General features: G+C 42.1%; 2 protein-coding genes across 5 annotated transcripts in view; one reads left to right on the plus strand and one right to left on the minus strand.

The window, feature by feature from the left end:
• Positions 1-21,297, minus strand: part of MORC4 (MORC family CW-type zinc finger 4) — a 66,500-nt gene that overhangs the window by 4,973 nt on the left and 40,230 nt on the right. For 2 of the 4 annotated variants that reach the window (XM_016148566.2, XM_016148583.2), the window contains 3 exons: positions 16,077-16,770; positions 15,496-15,779; positions 10,261-15,183 (listed from right to left, as the gene is read on the minus strand). In XM_016148566.2, coding sequence (XP_016004052.2) covers positions 15,030-15,183; positions 15,496-15,779; positions 16,077-16,770 — 1,132 coding nt within the window. In that variant the 3' untranslated portion in view covers positions 10,261-15,029. Of the gene's footprint in view, positions 1-10,260; positions 15,184-15,495; positions 15,780-16,076; positions 16,771-21,297 lie in introns of those variants that run through there. The other 2 variants (XM_016148574.2, XM_036226715.1) reach the window with 2 other exon arrangements.
• On the plus strand, positions 1,884-8,763 carry CLDN2 (claudin 2). The gene has a single exon (XM_016148597.2). The coding sequence runs from the start codon at positions 2,061-2,063 to the stop codon at positions 2,751-2,753; it is 693 nt and encodes a 230-aa protein (XP_016004083.1). The 5' UTR covers positions 1,884-2,060; the 3' UTR covers positions 2,754-8,763.

A 21,297-nucleotide genomic window follows, 5' to 3' on the forward strand; every position in this document is an offset into this window, starting at 1 on the left:
TTCAGTACCACAAAGTGTTACTGTGATAATAAATGTGTTAACATGTGAACTGCTTATAATAGTCACATAAGAAACACTACATAAGTATTACTATTCTTCTTATTACTAGTATGATAAATAAACACAAAACACTGTAAGAACATAAAAGGCACTTGATACAGGCTAAAGTAAGAGACATCTGAGCTCAGTCCTAATGGATGAGAAGGCACTAAACAGAAGGAGAAGAATGCCAGGCATTCTGCATAGAAGGTACAGCCTGTACTCAGGTTTGTAAGCAAAAGACAACATGATCTGATTGAGGAACTGAAAGTAATTTAGTTTAGCAAGAGCACAGAGCATGAGGAGGGCAATAGCAAGAGATGAAGCTTGAGGGGTCATAGAGTACAAGCAAGTTTGGACTTTATCCTTTAGCTGGTGGGGAGCCATTGGAATGTTTTATGTAGAGTAGTGACTTGATCAGATTAAAGTGTTGAAAGATCGCCTTAGCAACAGTATGGAGAATGAATTCGAGGAGGCAAGATTGGATGTAATACCAGTTAGGAACTCACTAATATAGTCCGGAAGACTAGCGTAAGGCCTCCTGCATGTATAACACGTCCAGACACCTTAGGATGATGAAACCCTGAACTGGGGACATAGCAGTGGGGATGGAGAGAAGGGTATCATGGATTTGACACAGAATCAAGTGCTAGAATTTGTGAGACAGTGACCTATACTAGAAATATAAATTTGGGAATGCCAGTGAATAGGTGTGAGATTAAGTCATTGGTGTGGATAAGTGTGTTCAGGAAAAGAGTGTTCATTGAGAAAATGGTGGAATCCTGAGGAATACTCACCTTTAAGAGATGGGTAGGGAAAGAGAAATTTTGAAGAAGGCTAAAACGGAATAGCCAGATTGTGGTGGGTTGAAAGTAGTGATGACCCTCCAACTTGTAGTGGGCTGGAGGGTTCTGTAGAGGATGGGGAGAAGAATGTGCCTTTAACCCTTAGTGTTTTGAGAAGAGGCAAGAGAAGAGGCTCCTTTAACACTGCAAAATCCTGGACAGCTCTGAGATTCCAAAGGATTAGCTTAGATGCTTGCCTCTTACAAAGCCCTCTATTTTAGAACAGCTTCCCTTTCCTCTGTCCACCCTAAAAGAGAGCCCCAGGAACCTCAGGGCTCCCTCCAAGCCCTGAAACAACCTCTGCTCCAGAGTCTTCCAGCATCATCTGAGAGGCCTAGGGCTGGTGGGGGCATTATTAGGAGAGCAGATGGGAAATGTCTGGGTGTGTTATACATGCAGGAGGACTTAGGCTAGCCCGTGGAGGGGGATGGGACAGGTCCAAGAAGACTTGAACTCTCAGAGTGCAGACAGAAGAATTTGTTGCCTGCCCCAAACTGCCCTGGAGTAAATTTTCACCATGGATAGGATGATTCAGGGCTAATTCACTGCTTTCTGGGCCCTTGAAGATCCAAGAGGCCTTAATTACCTGGAGTCCAAGGCTATATCCTAGGGCCTGATCCAGTCTCCTGGAATTTGGCCTCAGTCTGCAATTGAGGAGTCCTGTGACACTGTTGCTGAGAAATGTGTCAAACAGCAGGCCTTGGAGACAGAACTATGCCAGCCAACAGCCTGACCTGGAGTTAACACAACTGCCATTGCCATCACCACCTTCTCGGAAAGCAGCCACCTGTCTGGCCCTTGGTTTTGTCTGGCTGCCAGCCTAAGGCATGTGCCTACGCAGGAGCTGATGACATTTTGGCTCTACTTCCAAAGTTTTTTTTCCCCTTTCTCATGTGTTATTTCTAAAGATAACAAAGGTCAAAAGGCATCCAGCATTTTCTGGTTGCTCATAAGCTTCTGGTCAATATTTAATCCAGTTTATGGATTTTTTTAGGTCTTCTAGATGCCTTCTTGAGCCTGCTTGTGGACACCCACAGACACTTGTAAGGAGGAGAGAAGTCAGCCTAGCAGAGACACTCTGAAATGAAGGAATAGAGGCTGGGATCCAAGGAGCAAGAGCTGCAGCCAACAGACAAGAGAGCAGGCTCTGAAGACACTTTTATTGAGAGGTCTGCCATGGCCTCTCTCGGCCTCCAACTTATAGGCTACATTCTGGGCCTTCTAGGGTTGTTGGGCACCCTGGTTGCTATGTTGCTCCCTAGCTGGCGAACGAGTTCTTATGTTGGTGCCAGCATTGTGACAGCAGTCGGCTTCTCCAAAGGACTCTGGATGGAGTGTGCCACACACAGCACAGGCATCACCCAGTGTGACATCTACAGCACCCTCCTAGGCCTGCCCGCTGACATCCAGGCTGCTCAGGCCATGATGGTGACATCTAGTGCAATCTCTTCTTTGGCATGCATTATCTCTGTGGTGGGCATGAGATGCACGGTTTTCTGCCAGGACTCCCGAGCCAAGGACAGAGTGGCAGTCGTGGGCGGAGTCTTCTTCATCCTTGGGGGCATCCTAGGCTTCATCCCTGTTGCCTGGAATCTTCATGGGATCCTGCAAGACTTCTATTCCCCACTGGTACCTGACAGCATGAAATTTGAGATTGGAGAGGCTCTTTACTTGGGCATCATTTCCTCCTTGTTCTCCCTAGTAGCTGGAATCATCCTCTGTTTTTCCTGCTCACCCCAGGGAAATCGCTCCAACTACTACGATGCCTACCAGGCTCAACCTCTTGCCACTAGGAGCTCTCCAAGGCCTGGTCAACCACCTAAAGTCAAGAATGAGTTTAACTCCTACAGCCTGACAGGGTATGTGTGAAGAACCAGGGGCCCGAGTTGGAGGGGGTGGCTGGGTCTGTGAAAACCAGTGGACAACCCCCATGCCAGGGCCAACAGGTGAGGGACATTGCCACTGAATCATGTAAGAAGGTGCTGCCGAGGATAGACTGACTTTGGCCACTGGATCAAGAGAAGGCAGAAATGGGAGCTGGTGTGACAGCATCCAGGTTGACTTGTCAAGATGCTTGCCAAGCCAGCCTTTCTGTTTCCTTTACCTTGGTCCCCCACCCCACACCCTGAGTCTCCCAACCCTCAACTCCAAACCGACCCTCTACTCTAGGCAAGACCATCCAGGCTTCCCTCTGCCCTTTGATTTACCTGGGATTCCATCCGTAAACCCACTAATCACATCTCACTGACTGACCCTTTCTATGATCAAAGACCCTCCCTCTGACTGAGGTTGGCTTGTAGTTCATTACTGGATGATTGGGGAAGAAGGAGTAGATCTAACCTCCTTCTCAAGCCTCCCTCCAAAGAACCGGATTGGCTAGTAATGGGCCCTGGAGCTTCCGTCCCACTCTTGTTATGATTCCACGGTGTCCAGACTGGTTTGTGCATGAACTGAAAGAGAGCCATTCCACTGTATCGAGTGAACAGAAAGCAACTGGATACATGATGAGAGGAAGGCAAGGTAGCTGAGGACTTAAAAACATCAGAAGCACTGCTCAGGGTATTTCCCAGAATTCTTTCATGCTTGTGGGTTGAATATCTAGCCCACAGCTAGAGGAAAGCACAAGAAAAGAAGGTATGGCAGAAAGCTCCAGGCAGCAGCAGACTGACTTTGCTGAAGAACTGCCTCAGAAGCTGCAGCCCTAACTTTCATTGAAGCTCCTGCCTCCCTCTGGGGTACCTGACCTGGCTTCCTGCTAAACACCAAGGCCAAAGGCCCTCCACAATTGTTTCCTTAAGAATGAGAAACTAGTTTTTCTAGAGAAGGCCCTTGGCTGGAGGATGACAGTATGGAAGCTGTGGAGGACTGCAAATGATACCACTCCTTGATGCTGCACAAGAGAAAATAAGAACTTTTGTATTTAAGAAGCTGAGTGGACATGTGTGGTGGCTCTGGCAGGTGTTTTTATTCGGCCAGAGAGAGGCATTCCCCGCTTCCCCCATCCCCGCCAGAGAATTTTCAGGCATAATAGAAAATCAGCCCAAAGGCTGAGATCTGGCCCTGGGGGGCCACCCACAGAGCAGGAAAGAGACACTGAAAGACTGTAACACCAGGTGGGCCTCCTGTCACCCTTCATATTCCCTCCACCATCCTTCACCAGACATTCCAGAGTTGCTAGAAGGCATCTAAGGGTTTCAGGATAGAATAATCAGGCCCAAAGTTCTATGGTCTTGATCTGAGTCATAGCTGAGCTGCTGCCTGGGGTTTCAGATGAGGTAGGAGAGTAGAGAATGCTCCTTAAGTATACAGTTCCAGCTCCAAGGTCTGAAAATACTCCCCTGGGGTGGGAGTCATAAACAAACGAAAGGTATTTTCCTCACCAGCCTTAGAATGACCAGTTCTGACAAACTCCAGTATACCCTCCCAAACCTCAGTGCCAGCGGAAAGGGTCCATTCATTGTCTCTAACATGCCTTGCACATTTCCACTTTCTTGCCTATGTTTAAGCTTTTCTCCCAGGCTGGAAGGCCCTCTCCCCTTTGCCAAGTCTTCCTCATGCTTGAAGAACTTGCTCAGCACCACCTCCTTCACTGAGCCTCTTCTAACCACTCCATCCCTCTCCTACCCTTCCCTCAATGTACAAATCACTTCCTTAATGCTTATCATTCATAATTTTGATGCGTGTATATCTGATTTCACAATGCACTGGAAACCTTTGGAGGGTAGGGGCCATATCTTAGACCTCTATGCATCCTTCAGACTTATAGATAAAAACTATTTGTAAGAGTGCTGGGCACACATAGATGATCAATAAACACTTGTTGATTGAAAAACTGTTTTATTCATTCAAAAGGGCTCAGACAAGGCATGTGTGATAGAGAACTCAGCTAAAGGGAGGGTATGATGGAAACTAGCCTTTTTTCCCACTAGGTGGATAGAAAATTCTAGACTTTTCTGAAGATATGAAAGTAAGATATCCCTGCTCCCTCCAGGAAAACTAACTTTTTTATCTTGCCCAGGGCTCCTCCTTTTTTACAACAAAATTGTTTCATTTAAGTTAGCTATGTGTTTGCTATGTGTTTATTCCTTTCATTCTCTGATTCATTATTGTGAAGAAAGCGAAATAGATCTGATAATCCCCCTTTTGGCAGATGAGGAAACTAAGGCCCACATAAGTAAAGAGACTTTCCCAAGACCACACAGTTGATGTTAATGCTCCAGTCTCCTGACTCCCAAAATAGGACTTTGCTGATCCAACAATATTCACAGCCAGTAGGAAGAGCCTGCTAGAGGTCCTTCAACTGCCTAAGAGAAACATTTTATGGCCCGCAAGGTAACATTGGGGATATACAGTCTCTCTTGATCTTCTGTAAGGGGAATCTGGGAGAGCAGGACCAATTCACTGAGTATACCATCTAGAACTGCCCCTTCTGCTGTGCTGAAGCTGGCCAGCTTAGGCCCTATTAACTGTCCCATCTGGGGAGATGCAAAGCTTACATTTGAATAAGTCACAACACCTCAGTTCCAATTCCCCTAACTCTGGAGGTGTGGGAGTTTTGGAGGCCAATGATTTGGCCCTGTTCTAACCTCATTTGGAATCAACAAAGCCTAATTCATAACAATGTTAACTATGGCAACACTGACATTAATGGGGTCCTACAAGATTCAGCTTACCCACCTCCTGGACCTAGTAGTCCTTGGCACACAGAAGCCTGTTGTAACAGGTACTACTACCTCTGTATTCCTGAAGTAAGCCTTATTTGATGCAGAGACTGGGACCCCAACATCCAAGCCCATTTAGAAAAAAATGGCAGTGAGTAAGAATGAGGGTGGAGAGAGAGGGCTTCCTGAACAGGAGTTTAATAAAAGGTCATGTCTCTGGTCTGGCACCATAAATGCAAGTGCCCTTGACTGGGGGCCACTGGAGGTTAAAAATGAGTTTGCCTTGCTGAATCTGCTATGTTGAGTGAGCAGCAGTCTGGTTAGGGATCTGATGACCTACCACCTGGCTACCAAAGCACTTTCAGACCCACCGATTTCATTGCATGTTCCAAATACAGCAATGGAACACGTCTTTTCCACAAAACAAAGTGGAGGCCTAGAGAGATAAATTCCCTGAAGTCACAGAGTGTCAGAGTCTAAACATAAGTTTGGAAACCCTTCCCACAGCAACATGGGTCTGAGATTCTGCTTAGAAGGTGTAAAAGTGTCTGTTGCTCTTCACATTGCTGCGGCCCTCCTGTCCCCATCTGCTACTGGAATATAAGGGCCTTTGAGGGAAATAGGGCACAGAGCTCCCTTTCTCTTAAGATAAGGCTTGCCTGGGAGGTCCTCCTTCCTTTCAATCTGGGAAGATTCTATGCAAAGAGTTAGAAGTTCATCCACAACTAGAAATACCAGGGCAGATCTGACAATGAGCAACTGATGGAGCAGAAAAGCCTTTGACTGGTTTTCCCTTTGGCTCACTGAGCAATAAAAGCCTTGATCTAAATAATTTCCTAGAAATCTCCTTGAGTCTGGGTCCATGTTGAACAGTTTTCAGCTAACCCCATTGCCTTCCACCATAAAGTAATTTAGATTAGCCACAGACCAAAGGGATAGTAAAGGCCATTTCATTTATGCTGCAGCCTCATAGCTGTGACCCTTGCACAAGGAGAGATATCTCTGCCCTCCCTCTTTCCTCTGATAATAAGGTTACTCATTTTTTCTCCCGCTTGGGGCCCTAGTGACCCACTGCTATGTGATCATTAATGGGGGAAGTGGAGACTGAAACTGCCTTCTTGGTGGAGAGGCAAGCTCCAACTTTCTGAGAGACCTTCATCCAGCCAGTTAAACAGCCATTAAACCATCTCTGTAGCCAGCCAGCCCATACTAAGTGCACTCTTAGTATATGTCAGGCAATGTGCTAAAGGCTTTGAGGACTACAAGGGTGAGCAAGGGCAGTCTGTGTCTTGTAGGAGCTGACAGCTGATCCAGGAAAGATAAGATATGTACACCAAAGTGTGGTCCAAGGCACAATATAGTCTGTCCTGCAAGAGGGGGGAAGTGCCATAAGATATAGGTGTCAGGGGCTAGTTTAAAAAGGTATGAAAGTCCAATCAAATCCCAATCCTTATGAAATGAGACTCTGACACTACTTGAGCTTCTAGGGGAAAGGATGATCAAAAGAAACTGCTTCTTCTAGTTGAAGGACTGTGGGAAATAGAGAAATAGGGTGGAGAGCAGCACTAAGGAGGCAAAAGGGAGACACTACTCAGCTAACCCAGAATATCTGAGAGCTTGCCTCACAGAACCCCTAAATGACTTTTTCAGAGTGACCCTGGGGCTCAACCTCTTCTCCCTCGTCTCCTTCTCTTGGGCAGGTCTTCAGAAATTACTGGGGGCAGCAGAGACAGTGTCTATCTAAGTAACCTGAGGCCTTTTGGCTCTGGACCAGAGGAGGAACACAGATGTAGGAGATGGGGCACAGTGCTAAATGAAGGCAAATGAGGCCTTGCAGGGTCAACTGTTCCCTCCCACTCAACCCTGGGCCCATGAGCAGGGGACTCTTTCATGCCTTCAGCTGCCCACTCTGGCACAGAGAGGCCCCAGGCTGGGAAGTGCCTGTGCTCCTCCTCAGCTGGCCAAAGCCTGGCCTTCACCCAACCTGGTCTCCCTGCCCAGGCGGCTCCTAGCTTTGATGACAAATTTTGTTATCTCAACAGGGTGGAGGGTGGGGGGAAAGCGTCAAACAGGAAGTCCAGCAGGTTATCTCTCTCTTTTGCCCAAAGTGGTGGCTCAATATGTGCTGCGATGTGATCACTGATAAAATATTAACAGGCTGCTATCAGGTACAGCAATACAGAAGCTGTAATTTGACCACCCCCTCTGCCTCACACAACCGACCTCTTCCCTGGGAATTGGAGCTTAGGAATCCCTAGTTAACTCTTGCCTACAATTCCATGCTCTGGGCCTCATTTCTCCACAAGACAAGCAGGAGTGTCTTGGGGCTTGACAAAGCGGAAAGTCAACATACAAGGGCAAATCATCAGATCCTGCTCTTCTGTCATCCATGAAGTCCCCTTCCTCCAGGATGGCACCCTCACCACTTCACAAGGCACTTCCTAGGAGGGCTTCGTAGAACTTTCTATTTATAAACATGGCCTTGTGGAGATAACATTGATAAAACTCACATGCCTTCAACCAGATATTAGAAAGTATAATGGGATGTAAAATGAAATGTCAAATGAGTATGAGTACTGTGGCAGACAACCCGGCATTTCAGTGGTAGCTCCTTTACTTCAATAGTACTTTCAGAGTCTGTGATATTTGATAAAGTTCTCTGTGGGTTCTCAGAAGAAATGCCAGTCACACCAAAAGTACAGAGAAGACACTCCTTACAGCCTTTCACTTGAATTTATCTCTAGAATTGCCCAACGGGATGCAAGAAGGTGGATTAATAACCCCCACAATGGATATCTGATGATATTGTGAGGACCTTACTCCCTTGTGTTAAAGGCACTGAATGTCTTGATTAAAAAGCAAATGTATTTTATGGGAAGAGAAATGCATTCAGCTAAAGATTAGCCATGAACACCAGAATTTGCACTAGTTTCTCAGTTTAGCCCTAAAAAGAAGCAGAATGAGAAGAGTCCGAAGAGTTTTAAAAATAGAACACTAATTCAGATAATGGACACTGGAATTTGGGAGAGCAGAGTACTGAGTAACACATACACCCTTCAACTAAATGATTTAACAGTTTCAGAAATGGAGATGAAGTAGAAACCAAGAAAAAGGCAGACAAGATGAAAAAGGTGGTGGTGCCCTTGGCAATTCCAGAGGCAGCTTGTGTGGTTAATTTTACTCCTCTGAGTATAATAATAAACCAATATGTTCTCAAGTGTCACTTTTTTACTCTCCAAGAGACTTGCCTAACTCAGCACTCTCTGGGGTGGGGGTGGAAATGTGGGGGTGGGGGTGGTGGTGCAAAGGAGCCAGTGAAAACACTCACAGGCAGAGGCCAACAAGTCCAAGACCTCCTGGACTGTAAGAGGGTCTTGATGGCTGTTTTGATATCAGGAAAGCTGCCAAGTTACAGCCCTGAATGAAAAACTCAGTCAAGAGGAAATGAATTTCCACATTGTTTGGAGGGATATTCATTACCTAAGTGAACAATTTCCCGATCACAAGGACAGTTAAACATTGTTTGGGATTGTGGAACTTTCTTGCTTGGAAGTTCCTATTTGTATGGGCTGGCTTTGGCATTTTCTTAAAAGAAGCTGAGACTATTGTTTCCAAGATAGGCAGTATGGTGTAGTGGGAAAGGAGCCTAGCCTTTGGAGTCTGACAAGGGTTTAGTTTTGCCTCTGCATTCTCTAGCTGTGTGGCCTTGGGATAGCTACTTAAATGTTTTACATTTTCGTTTCCTCGTCTGTGAAATGGAGATATCTTTTAGTGAGGTCATGGCAGATAGCAGGTCTTCAACAAATGGTTATCTATACCTTAAGCATATTGGCAACCTAAAGGGTAGTGTCAAAGTCACACAAAAATGTGTCTTTGGGGAATGGAGGTAGATGACAAAGTATATTTTCTACTACAGTTCTGAATCTACATTAGTGAGGGTACAGTCTTTCCCGGGACAAAACTTCTCAATATTCTTCCCCTTAATCTGAATACTTTGAAGACCTTAAATAGGTTTCTACTCATCAGATTCCATTCACAAGCCAGGGGGAAAGCAAACTTCAGAAGCTGGAGAGGAAAGGGGTGGTCATCACTCTTTGACCTTCATTCAGATCTGTGAAAATCTGAGGTGGAAAAGAACCATAATCCATCAGGTCCCACTGCTAGAGAAAAGTTTAGTCCAAGGGAACTGCACTCTGGGTTTAATTTCCTAAACTCAGGGACAACTGGGGAGATTTCACCAGCCGCTTCCTAATTCATGGCCTACAAAGGTCCATTGTTAAGCTGATATAGTGTAGCCTTCCTCTTGCTGGCATTCCCAAGCCCTTATGCTCCAAACTGAGTAATTCACTATTCCTCACACCCTCTTGGAGTGTTCCTTTATTCACCCCCCTCCATTCAGTCTTGTGACTTTGCTTATACTATACCCTACACCTGGAAAATCCACCCCCCCTCGCCACATGTCCACCTTTCCAATCCTTACAAGTTTCCATAGTCCGTCTGGAAGATCAGACCTTTGGGGAACACTTTCCTGACCCTCTGCCTAAAGTTATCTTGCCTGCCCCTGAGGACTCAATGGGTAGATGAATGCAATGTATTTGGCAATGTAGAAGGTACCCAAAACATTTGAACTGTTCTAATCTAAAAGTGGGTTGGGGATTTCTGGTGATTCGCATGAAAATTCTGGGCTTAGGGATGGAGACAAGTAACAAAACACATTTTTTTTGGCAGATTTTATTTTCCATTAGAAAATGAATGCTATGTGTCTCAATGACTAAAACTTTAATATACCCAGGACTATTTGTAAGTTCTTTCAAATTGTCTACTTTATTAACTAACCATGTGCCCTGATTCTTGATTCAGAAAGTATGGTTCCTGAATGTCCTCTGTGCCTAAGAAACGAGTTAGGAATGTCTTTGTCACCAAGTACAAGTTATTTGGAGGTGGGTGGGGGAAATTACACTTTGCTTAGCTTGAGCTTACTACTTGGAGCTTTCCTGAGCATACCTCCATACCTTCACTCTTAACACTGTACTAAAGAGGTTTTAATTCATAATACAGAACTCTGAAACACATTCTATCTGGAGATTGCCTTTGGGAACTGGGGGCCTGCCAATCAAGCCTGTGTCTCTGTTGTTACCCCCAGATTATTTGCAATCGCTGGACATGGGTGAGCAAATCTTCCTGTTCCCTGGGGCCACAAAGCCTCTGACCTAGTCCTCTGCTAAGTCCAATTTGTTCATCCAACAATGTACTGACTTCCTGACATGAGCCAGGAACTTATTTCCTTGAAGCTTGTTCTGTCTGTTCTTTGTTTATGGATAGCTCCTCTTTCTTCTCTTGAAATAAACTGGTTACTCTTGGAAAAAGTGAACAGAAGGCTCCTTAGAATTTTTTTTTTCTTTTAGTTTTCACTCTCAAGATATGGTCTCTATGGAGTTCTCCTGACTAAATTCTGTAATTCTGTAATATTCAGAACATCTTCCCTTTCTCCTTTGGTAGCCTTTCTAATTATTCAAAAATTAGCTAAAGAAAAACACTAGGACACTCCAGCACACACTGACTGCCCCCCATAATCTGTAGCTCTTATTATCTCAGTCTTTCATTTTCAGAATTTAATATCCAGGATTATCTACCTCATTCATACTCTTATGTATCCAGCCCCTTCTATGAGTGAGGCACTGTTTTAGGCTCTTGAGAGAGATGAAAATATGAACAAAACACAGTTCCTACCACTAACAATTATTTATTGATTACCTACTATACACCAGGCACTATGATAAGCTCTGAGATATAGTGATTACTAAAAACAGGCATGACCCTTCCCTTCATGGAACATACCATTAGTGAAAGGGGCAGACAGAGACCACATGTGTTATGTTCACCACTGTACATCACACAGAACGTAGTAGGTACCCAATAAATATTTGTTGGATGAGTGAAAGTAAACAGCCAAATATATAACTGCAAATTGTGCAAAGTGTTATGAAATAAACACAACAGGAAACAGTGATAAAATAGGGTAGACAGAGAGAAAAGGTTTCCAGGAAGGCCTGTCTGAGGAAGTTGACACTTACACTAAGACCTGAATAATGAGTAATAGCCAGCCATGCCAAGACTGGAGATACAAGCATTTTAGGACAGGGAACAGTATGGATAAAATCAGAGCCTGACCTGTTTCAGTGGGAAGACCGCAGTGAGCAAGGGGAAAAGTGAGATATGATGAAGAGTTGCAAGAACCAAAGTAGAAGAAAAAGGCAGGGGTCTCGTAGGGCACTGTAAGGAGTATGGATTCTATCTAAGTGCATTGAGAAGTGATTGAAGGGCTTTAAGCAAGGAATCATATGACCATATGTCTTATCATAGTGATAAGACAATTGTGGGAACAAGAATGAAAGCAAGGATACCAGTTAGGAGTTGTAATTACCTATGGGAGATGGTGGTTTGGATTAAGTTAGCTGTGGTAAAAGTGAGTGAAGTCAAGATATACTTTGGAGACAGAGCTGACAGACTGGATGTGGGGGACTAAAGAAGAGGAAAATTAAGGATGACTTCCAGGTTTCTAGCTCATGTGACTGGTTGGGTAAAGGTGCCAGTTTTTCAAATGAGGTAAATTGAGGGAACAGTCCTGGGGTTTGCATCACTGCTTATTTGTAAAACGTTTTACTTGAAATGCCTGCGAGACATTAAGTGTAAATGTCAAGTAGGCAGCTGAATAGTTGAATTGGTGCTTTCTAATAGAGAAGACAGGACATGGAAGTTTGTGATAAGAGCCTTATAGGTGGCAAAAAACTTACATGTTAAAGAAAACCCAATGTCTGGCTGAGTTATTCAGAAGAATTTTCAGGAAAAAAGTTGACATTTGAGCCAAAGAGAAGATGTTAAGGGAGAACATTCCAGGCAAAGGTAGAGATGGTGAAAATCTCAAGGCAGGTCCAGAAACCAAGAAATAGTTCATTTTGGATGGAACATGGTTTGTGTTTGAAATGTTGGAAGATGAGTCTAGAGGGCATGATTGAAGCCAGATAGGAATTTGTATTGTGCTTGTTGGGCAACCGGGAACACTAAGAAAGTCTTCGAGCTGAGGCATAACCTGATAAGATCATTAAAAGCAATTTAGTGACAGTGAGTAGGGTGGATTGAAGGAGAGAGAATAGGAGGCAAGGGAGGCCAGTTAAGAATTTATTTCAGCGATGAAGGCATAAGGTAAAAAGAATCTAAATGTTGATGGTGGAAGTGGAAAGTTAAAGGGCAAATATGAGAAACATCTGAAAGAATTATGATTATGTTAACCTAAGAGGATAGCCAGGAGGAGGCACCCACTTTGTTATTCTGAATCCCCCCCCCCCCACACACACATACACTGTATCATAAGCTCTGGTATGACTGGGTGACACTTTTCAATCTTTCCACCATGGCGTCTAACAATGGTTAAAGGGATCTCATCTATTCTGATTTCATTGTGAATAGGTAACAGAGGTAGCTCTGGTATTGTAGTAAATGGACACACACAGTAACTGCTGCTGGAAGAAACAATATGGGGTTGAGACTAGGAAATGGACTGAAAGCAAGCACTAGTGAAGATGAGTTAAGATTGTCCACCATTCTTTTTACCAGCCCAATGGCCTATACTCCTTCCTACTTTGCCTCCTCGTTCACCATACCTTTCTTACACACACATGCACACATACACAGAGGCTGAACCTTCAATGCTCTGAATTGTGTCCTATACCACCTTTTCATTCATGTTGTCTGTATATGTGCAAAGCCCCACTTTTCTCAGCCCTCATCGGAAAGAGCAAGCATCACTAAGAGAATGGCTGAATGTTACCCCCACCCCCACCATCCTTCTCTGAGTAATATTTACATAACTGGTGCCCTCCATATCGTAGTCCAAATGTCTGATATGAGAAGCAATCACAGGGCAGGCTAGAGCTGCAGTAAGGTGAACGGAAGGGGGCAGAGAATATCTTTAAGGACCCATTCTAATGTTGAGGTCTGGCTCTGGCCTTCCCCTATTCCTTGTAGTCTCACTGGAAGATCTATGATGAGCCTCCTCTCAAAGGAGATACAATAACTTTAGGAAAGTCTTCTGAAGTAACTGCAGAAGAGAAACAGAGCAAATATCCAAAACATTCCTCTGGACTAGCCAATCCCTTTGCAATTGCTTGATCCCACCTCCCTTTTATTATTTCTCCTGCATTTCACTGTTGCTATGTTTTTACATGTTCATTGTTCAATGTCTTTTGAAGAGTACCTTGAACTCTTTGGAGAGCATGTGCTATATAAATACCATATAGCAATGAATAAACAAAATGTCTAATTTTACAAGAGTATGACTTTTACTATTTCTAGCAATATGACATCTACCCCTCACTCAGCACTAGCCTGAAGAACAGGTAGGCAGAATATTCTGAGGAATATCAAAATAGCTCCCTTACTTCCTGAAGTCCCACAGTTTGGTGATACATATATTTTTGAAACTGAGCCCTGAAGATTTTTCGAGAATTCCTTATTAAAATGCAAACACCACAGAGAAGGGTCATGATTTAACTTTAGTTCCCTTTACAGTAACCCATCACTCCTACCAAATACATTTTTCACATTCTAGCTTTTTCTATGCCTTTGTTCATACTATTCTTCCAGAGATAATGCTAAATATAATGAAGTATAAATATAAAATTAACTTATATTTTCTCAGGCTCTCACTTGATACCTAAATCCAAGCCTACTCATTCTCTTTAAAAACAATTAGTTTTTTTTTTCAATGTAAGAATAATAACTGGTTTATTATAGAAAATTTGAAAAAGGCAGGAAGGTAGCAAGAAGAAAAAATATCAACCACAGTCCTACCACGTAAAGAACAACTGTTCTTAACTGTGGTCATGCTCACTCTTTAAACAAACCTTAGTTTGGGTCCCACTTATGTGGTGATGCTTTCCTTGATTTTCCTCCCCTAGAATTTCCCCATCATGTCTGTACAAGTTAGTCAACTTGGTGTGTGTCTTATGTTTCCAACTAGATTGTTAGGTCTTTGATGGCTGAAACCACGAGTTATACTTCTTAATTTATCCCCAAACACCTAGTACATTGGACCCATATTCGCTGACTGATTTAACCTACATCAATACAAACCATTTCAGAAAAGATATAAAATAGGCCAGATATCTAAGTAATGAAAATTAAAGCTTTTGAGTCACCTGGTTTGGTGACTATTGCTCTTCTGTTCCCAGAACTCTTCAAAGCCTAGTGAACTAGCCTTTTTTCACACCAAACTGAATAAGAAGCAGACTGATTAAGAGCCAGGGTTTACTCAAAGATTCTCTATATAAGGCATAAAGGTGAGAGAGGGGTGGGTGGGGGGTGGAGAGAGAGAGAGAGAATGAATGAATAAGAGAGAGAAGTGAGGGAGGGAGAAAAGGAGAGAGAAGAGGAGGGTAAAGAAGAGACAGGTAGAGAAGGGTATATAGAGTATATAGTCTAGTGCTCAATCCAGTATGTGATTTGCCTCCAGCACCGTATACAGGATCCCATCCACTTGTTCTGAGTCAAACCCGATCTCACGAAGCTCCAAGTGAGGGAGGACAGAAGTAAGGAGATAGCTGACGTGGACACGCAGCCGCGTAAGCTTTGCCAAAGCCCTGTATGATGGAGTGAGGGGGCAGGAGAAGAGATGACATGAAGTCATTAGCCAACAGAACAAAATGAAGCTCCTTAAAAATGGGCCTACATTTCTCAACAATTATGTTTCCATTAGCTACAAAGAAAGAAGAAAGCACAATGCCACCAAGCACAGGCAGACTGGCTGCAGCTCTCTAAGAAGTAATTCCTCAATCCTTGGTGGCCTATGAATTGATTAAGGCTTCCTCCCCTATCTGTGACTAGTAACTGGGATCCTAAGGGATGTTTCCCATTAGTACTCACAAGCTGATAACTAAACCCTAGGAATTAACCTTTCTAGGTCATCTCCCTCTGGGGTCCGGTAGGAGACCTGAGCCTTCTGCAGCACTTCCAGGTGCATCTCTGTCTCCTTCAGTTTCTCTTTTAGTTCTTGCTTTTCCTCTTTGGTTCTTTCCAGCTCAGCTTTCAGAATTTGGAATTCAGCTTGGCGATAGCCCATGTGTTTCTTGCTCCAATACAAGCCTTCCGTCTCCTGGGTACTGTAGGTCACCAATTCATGTTGGACTTTCTTGAATTCAGAATGCCAGTGATTCCTTTCCTGTTCCAGCTCCTCCACCTACAGTTCAAGAAACAGAAATTCCATGACCCCACATGCTACAAGTGCGCCCCAAATAGTCCCTAATATATTCACGCTGTCATTCTACTGCACACATCCCTCTACTTATGGACCTTTCAAACCCAAAATATGGGTGGGAAGCCCATGAGGGTTCACCCAATCGAGACATACCACAGAATGATGCAATGGCTTATTTTGTTTAAAGGCCTCCGAACCTGAAATCATCAGAGCTCTAACTATACTTGGTCCCTTGGTTACAATGATCTCTTATTCCTAGTGGTAAGGTGCTGCCCTAACCTTTTGCTGGAACAAGTTCCTTTCCGCCAGAACGCGTTCCAGTTTTTCTGTGGTTCTTTTTAGTTCTTCCAGCTCTTTTTGGTTCTTCATCTTCGGTGTATTACGACCTCCACTCTCCTCGTAGCCTCTTCCTTTCTCCCCAGTGGCTGCAGCAGGGGTTGTAGTAGAGGCCACAGAAGAATAAGGCACTGGATTCCAGGATTCAACTGCTTTTCTTCTCTCAGCAAGCTCCTCTCGGTTAAAAGGGATCAGCTGAATGGGAGCTCCTGAATCTTGCACACCTTTTGCAACACCAACAACAGCTACAAAAGGTCCCTTGTTTACCTCTTCCTTGCTTACATTTCTGCTGCCTCTATTAGACTCTTCTGCTACCAATCTTGGCATCTGATCTTCTAATTCTTCAGGGAGCAGGGACCCCTGGTGTTGGTCTTGGACCCCTGAATACAGAACTGAAACCTCCCTACTTTGACTGGTGTTCTTGCTTGCTTCTGGGTATTCTGGGGAAAGGTATGGTGGTGTGCTTCTCTCGGAACTAGATTTATCATGGCTGCTTTCCCCTTCTGGGTAAGAAACAGCTGCCTCTACCCTCTTGTAAGAACCACGCATGGAATAATCTAGAGGAGGTGTTGTCATCTCATTCGGGAGCCTTCTTCGTTTCTCCACAGGTTCCTCACCTAGGATCCATTTGTACTTACTGTAAGAAGAGGAAAGTAAATGTTAAGCTACCGAAATAGAAGCTAAGTATATGCTTATCCCTATGGAGCCCCTCTTCAAAATCCCCATGTTAAAACTGACTCTAGCTGTTTTCCACAGCTCATTTCAGGTTAGGAACACCACTCTACCCCTAAACCCTAACCCCTCCACTTATGCAATTTGCTGAGATAGCAACTGGTCTTCAGGGAGAGATGAAATCAAAATGTATGAAGAGTTAACATCTGTATAAAACAGGACCAGGATGACCTTGATAAGAATACTGAAAACAGGACTGAAACCATCATGACTTAGAAGTTTCTGAAATGCAAGTAAAGGAAGGAAAACAAACAAAAAATGACACATGCAAAATCCCCTAATACGAGAATGTGGGAAAAGGTCATAAAAAGCCTAGCGGAGTATGTGGAGAACTGAGCCAGCTCATTAATTTTAAAGTGTCACAAAAAGTTCCCAGTATCAGACTTATGCACATTTTTTATATTGCAATGAACACCATACGATTCCTTTGCCAGCCAACTGCACTGTGGCTATTGCCCATTATTCACCTGTAAAATTTAATTAAAACACAGGGCACTGGTCATAAACAAAGAAACTAAAACAGGCAATTCAAGTCACTTCCTTCTTATGGCAAAAAGAATTTCCCTCCGTTGGGGCAAACAGGCACTCCCTCAGGAAAGCCCAGGATGGTGACCTCAACCACATTCCATTTCTGGCTGCTACATGCACGAAAGGTTGAAGGAAGAAACAAAGCAACAGACGCCAGTGAAATCTATAGGCAATTTTACATCATGCGGCAGAAATGGATCCCCATTTTTTCCGTACAACTATTTTGCCGTCTCTGCAGAAAATGAAGAAATTTCAAGATTAAAATGAACTTTCAAAGTTTCAATGAGAAAGAGTCAGGCATGTTCTTGGACAACTCATGGTATTTCAAGGTTGCTCATATTTCTCTGCAACTTCTGAGAACATCTGTGAGACATCTCAAACATTAGCTTCTTATAATGTCCTAAATGTTCTTCAAAGCTAGTGTTTACCCAGAAATAAAGCTGCTCTGCCATCTTAATAGATCTTACTGTGTCAGCTGGGAAAGCAAAAGGATTTAGGGGCTACGTAAGAACAAATGCATCCATCTTTAAACACACATAAGGACCACTGCAGATGGACCATTTAGCTGTAGTACTAAGGAAGATAGTAAAACAATCAATTTGTGAGTACAAAGGAAGGGTAAATGATACTAGAAAGCAACAGCAAAGTTTTATGAATGTCCATCTGTCTTTCCTTCATTTTCCCCTATCTAAGGGTTCTATAATTCTCTCCTCTCCCTACACTTCCTTTTCTTTAGTAATCTCATACAACCTCTTGGCCACAATTTCTGGGGAGAAACTCCCAAGTCATTCCCCCAGCCCTGATTCCAACTGCCTGTCACATAGTTCTTTCTGGAAGTCCCACTGGTATAACATGTAGTATGTATAAAATTGACCTTTCATTTTTACCGTCAAACCTAGCTCCTTCTCCTATTTGTGTTACGACACCACTAAACTCTCAGTAATTTTATATAGTTCTGCCACTATCAATACTCAAGTTCAGGCTCTGATTACCTCTACCAGATGACTGCAGTGGCTTTCTCCAGCCTCTTCTCAGTCCAGATCACCCAATGCCAAGTTAATCTTCCTAAGACGTTGTTCTAATTATGTCTTTATTTATTGCTCCCAGGTCTAAGTCCAGCTCAAATGCCACTTCTAAATTCCTAGAGCACTTCTCTCTTACAATTTATATCTATCACTTTCTACCATGTGTGTCTGTGCATGCAAATGTGTGCACGCGTGTGTGTGTATTGTAGGTTATGTACTAATGTATGAGCTTCTTGACAAAAGGTATCTTAAATACTTGTGCTAGTTAGGGTTGCAGGAACAAAATGGTTACACATTGAAAACCAATCCAAAAGAAACTGTTACGTGAATGAAAGAAAAATAAGTAGATTTTACTTACTGGCTCTATAAACACTTATGAGTTTTATAAGGAAAGGTCTGGTTCTTCTCTCTAGGAATCGATTCTTATTCAAGACCTGCATTTATTCATTTAATACCGATTAATTTAGATTTTATATACCAGAAATTATTTTCCAACTACATATTTTCCACTCATTTTCTTTCTTCTTTCTGTCATATTCCTCCACTGCTTGTCTGCAGAGAAGCCAGCTGATATTTTGACAAGGATTTCATTGAATCTGTATCTCAATTTGGGGTGTACTCCCATCTCAACAATATTACCTCTTCTGATCCATGAACATGAAATGTCTTTCCATTTATTTAGAACTTCTTTAATCTCTTCAATGATATTTTGTAGTTTTTAGTAAACAAAGCCTTGCTTGCCCTTTTGTTCAATTTTATCTTATTTTACTTTTCAAGCTACTGTAAATGGAATTTTCTTAATTTTTGTTGTTCTTTTCAAAGAGACAACTTTTGATTTCACTGACTTTCTCTATTTTGGTCTATTCTGTATTTCATTTCCATTCCAATCTTTGTTATTTCCTTCTTTCTGCTTGATTTGGGTTTAGCTTACTCTTGTTTTTGTAGTTCCTTAAGGTGGAAATTTAGGTTATTAATTAGAGAACTTTCTTCAATTTTAATATAAGCATTTACAAATACAATTTCCCCTTGAAGTACTTCCTTAGCTTCATCCCATTAATTTTGGTATATTTTCTTTTCATTTTCATCTTCTCATGTTTTCTAATTTCCCTTGTGATTTCTCCTTTTACTCATTTGTTGTTTTGAAGTGTTAATTTCCACGTATTTGTGAATTTCCCAAATTTTCTTCTGTAGTTGATTTCTGATTTTATCCCTTTACAGTTGAAGAACATCCTTTGTATGATATCAATCCTTTTAAAGTTATCGAGGTTGATTTCATGGTCTAACATATGGTCTATCCTGGAGAATATTCCATGTGCACTTAAGAATAATATATATTGTGCTGCTTGGGGGTGATATTCTGTATATGTCTGTAAGGTTAAGTTGGTTTATAGTATTCTTCAATTCTTCTATTTCCTTGTTGATTTTCTATTTCTGTGATGATCTTCTACCCATTATTGACAGTGAGACATTGAAGTCTCCACTATTAAATTGTCTATTTCTCCATTCAATTCTGTCTGCTTTTGCTTCATATATATATGGGGGGGGGGTTTCTGTCCATATAGGAGTATAATTATCATATCTTCCTGATAGACTTCATCATTATAAATATCCCTCTTTAGATCTAGTGACATTTTTTTTTGTTTAAAATGCATTTTGTCTAACAGTATAACTACTCAAGCTCTTATGGTTGCTGTTTACATAGTATATTTATTTTCCCTCCTGTTATTTTCTATCTTTTTGTATCTTTGAATCTAAAGTATGTCTCCTGTAGACAGTATATTGAACATTTTTTTTTAAATCAAATCTAATAACCTCCATCTTTTGATTTGAGTGTTTAGTCTAGTCACATTTCATGTTATTATTGATGTCATAGAATTTATATTTGCTACTTAGCTTTCTGTTTCCTATGTCATGCTTTCTTTGTTCCTTTCTTCCTCAACTATTCCCCTTTTCATGTTATGCGGATATTTTCTAGTTTAACATTTACAAATCTAACATTACATTGCTATAATTATTACTTTCTGTAATGTTATGTCTTGAGGAAGCTGACTGAACCTTATTTCTCCACTTTTAATTTTTTTTCATTTCTTACTGTGGATTTGAGTTACTACCTGCTGTTATTTGCTTACTCTGATATAGCTTTGCTCCAATTCACCTCCTTTGCACTGTCACTGTCAAACATTTTATATCTGCAGATGAACCCAATGACAATTATATACATATTATGAAATTATATACATATAATTTCACATATGTATATATTGTTTTTATATAAGGTTAAGTTGGTTTATAGTATTCTTCAATTCTTCTATTGTTTTATGCAATTATTCTCTAATCAGTTAAGAATAGAAAGAGGATAAAATATGCCATTACGTTGTTTTTTATAATCCTTTACAATTACCATTGCCAGTTCTCTGTTTTTCATGTGAATCTGAATTACTATCTGGTATCACTTGCTTTCAGCCTAAAAAACTCCCTTTAATATTTCTTGCAAAGCAGTTTTGCCAGAAACAAACTGGCTTTTATTTATCTGGGAATGTATTTATTTCACCTTCATTTTCTGAAGATAGTTCTACTGGATTTAAGGTTTGTGGTTGACAGTCTTTCTTTCAGTACTTTTAATGTCATTCCTCTTCATTGTTTCTGATGAGAAGTCAGCTATTTTTCTTACTAGAGTTCTACTGTATATGATGAGTACTTTTCCCCACTCTTTTTGCTTTTGAGATCTTTTCTTTGCCTTTGGCTTTCAGTATTTTTACTATGATGTGTCTGGCTGTGAATTGCTTTGCAGTTATCCCGTTTTGAGTCTGTTGAGTTTCCTGGATGTGTAGATTAATGTTTTTTTTTTTAATCAAATTTGAGAATTTTCAGACACTGTT

The sequence above is a fragment of the Rousettus aegyptiacus genome, unplaced genomic scaffold (assembly GCF_014176215.1).
Source record: "Rousettus aegyptiacus isolate mRouAeg1 unplaced genomic scaffold, mRouAeg1.p scaffold_m13_p_9, whole genome shotgun sequence".
In the NCBI taxonomy this organism is placed as follows: domain Eukaryota; kingdom Metazoa; phylum Chordata; class Mammalia; order Chiroptera; family Pteropodidae; genus Rousettus; species Rousettus aegyptiacus.

Coding starts and splice junctions, on each gene's coding strand:
- CLDN2 (XM_016148597.2), top strand. CDS start 2,061: ATGGCCTCTCTCGGCCTCCAACTTATAGGCTACATTCTGGGCCTTCTA.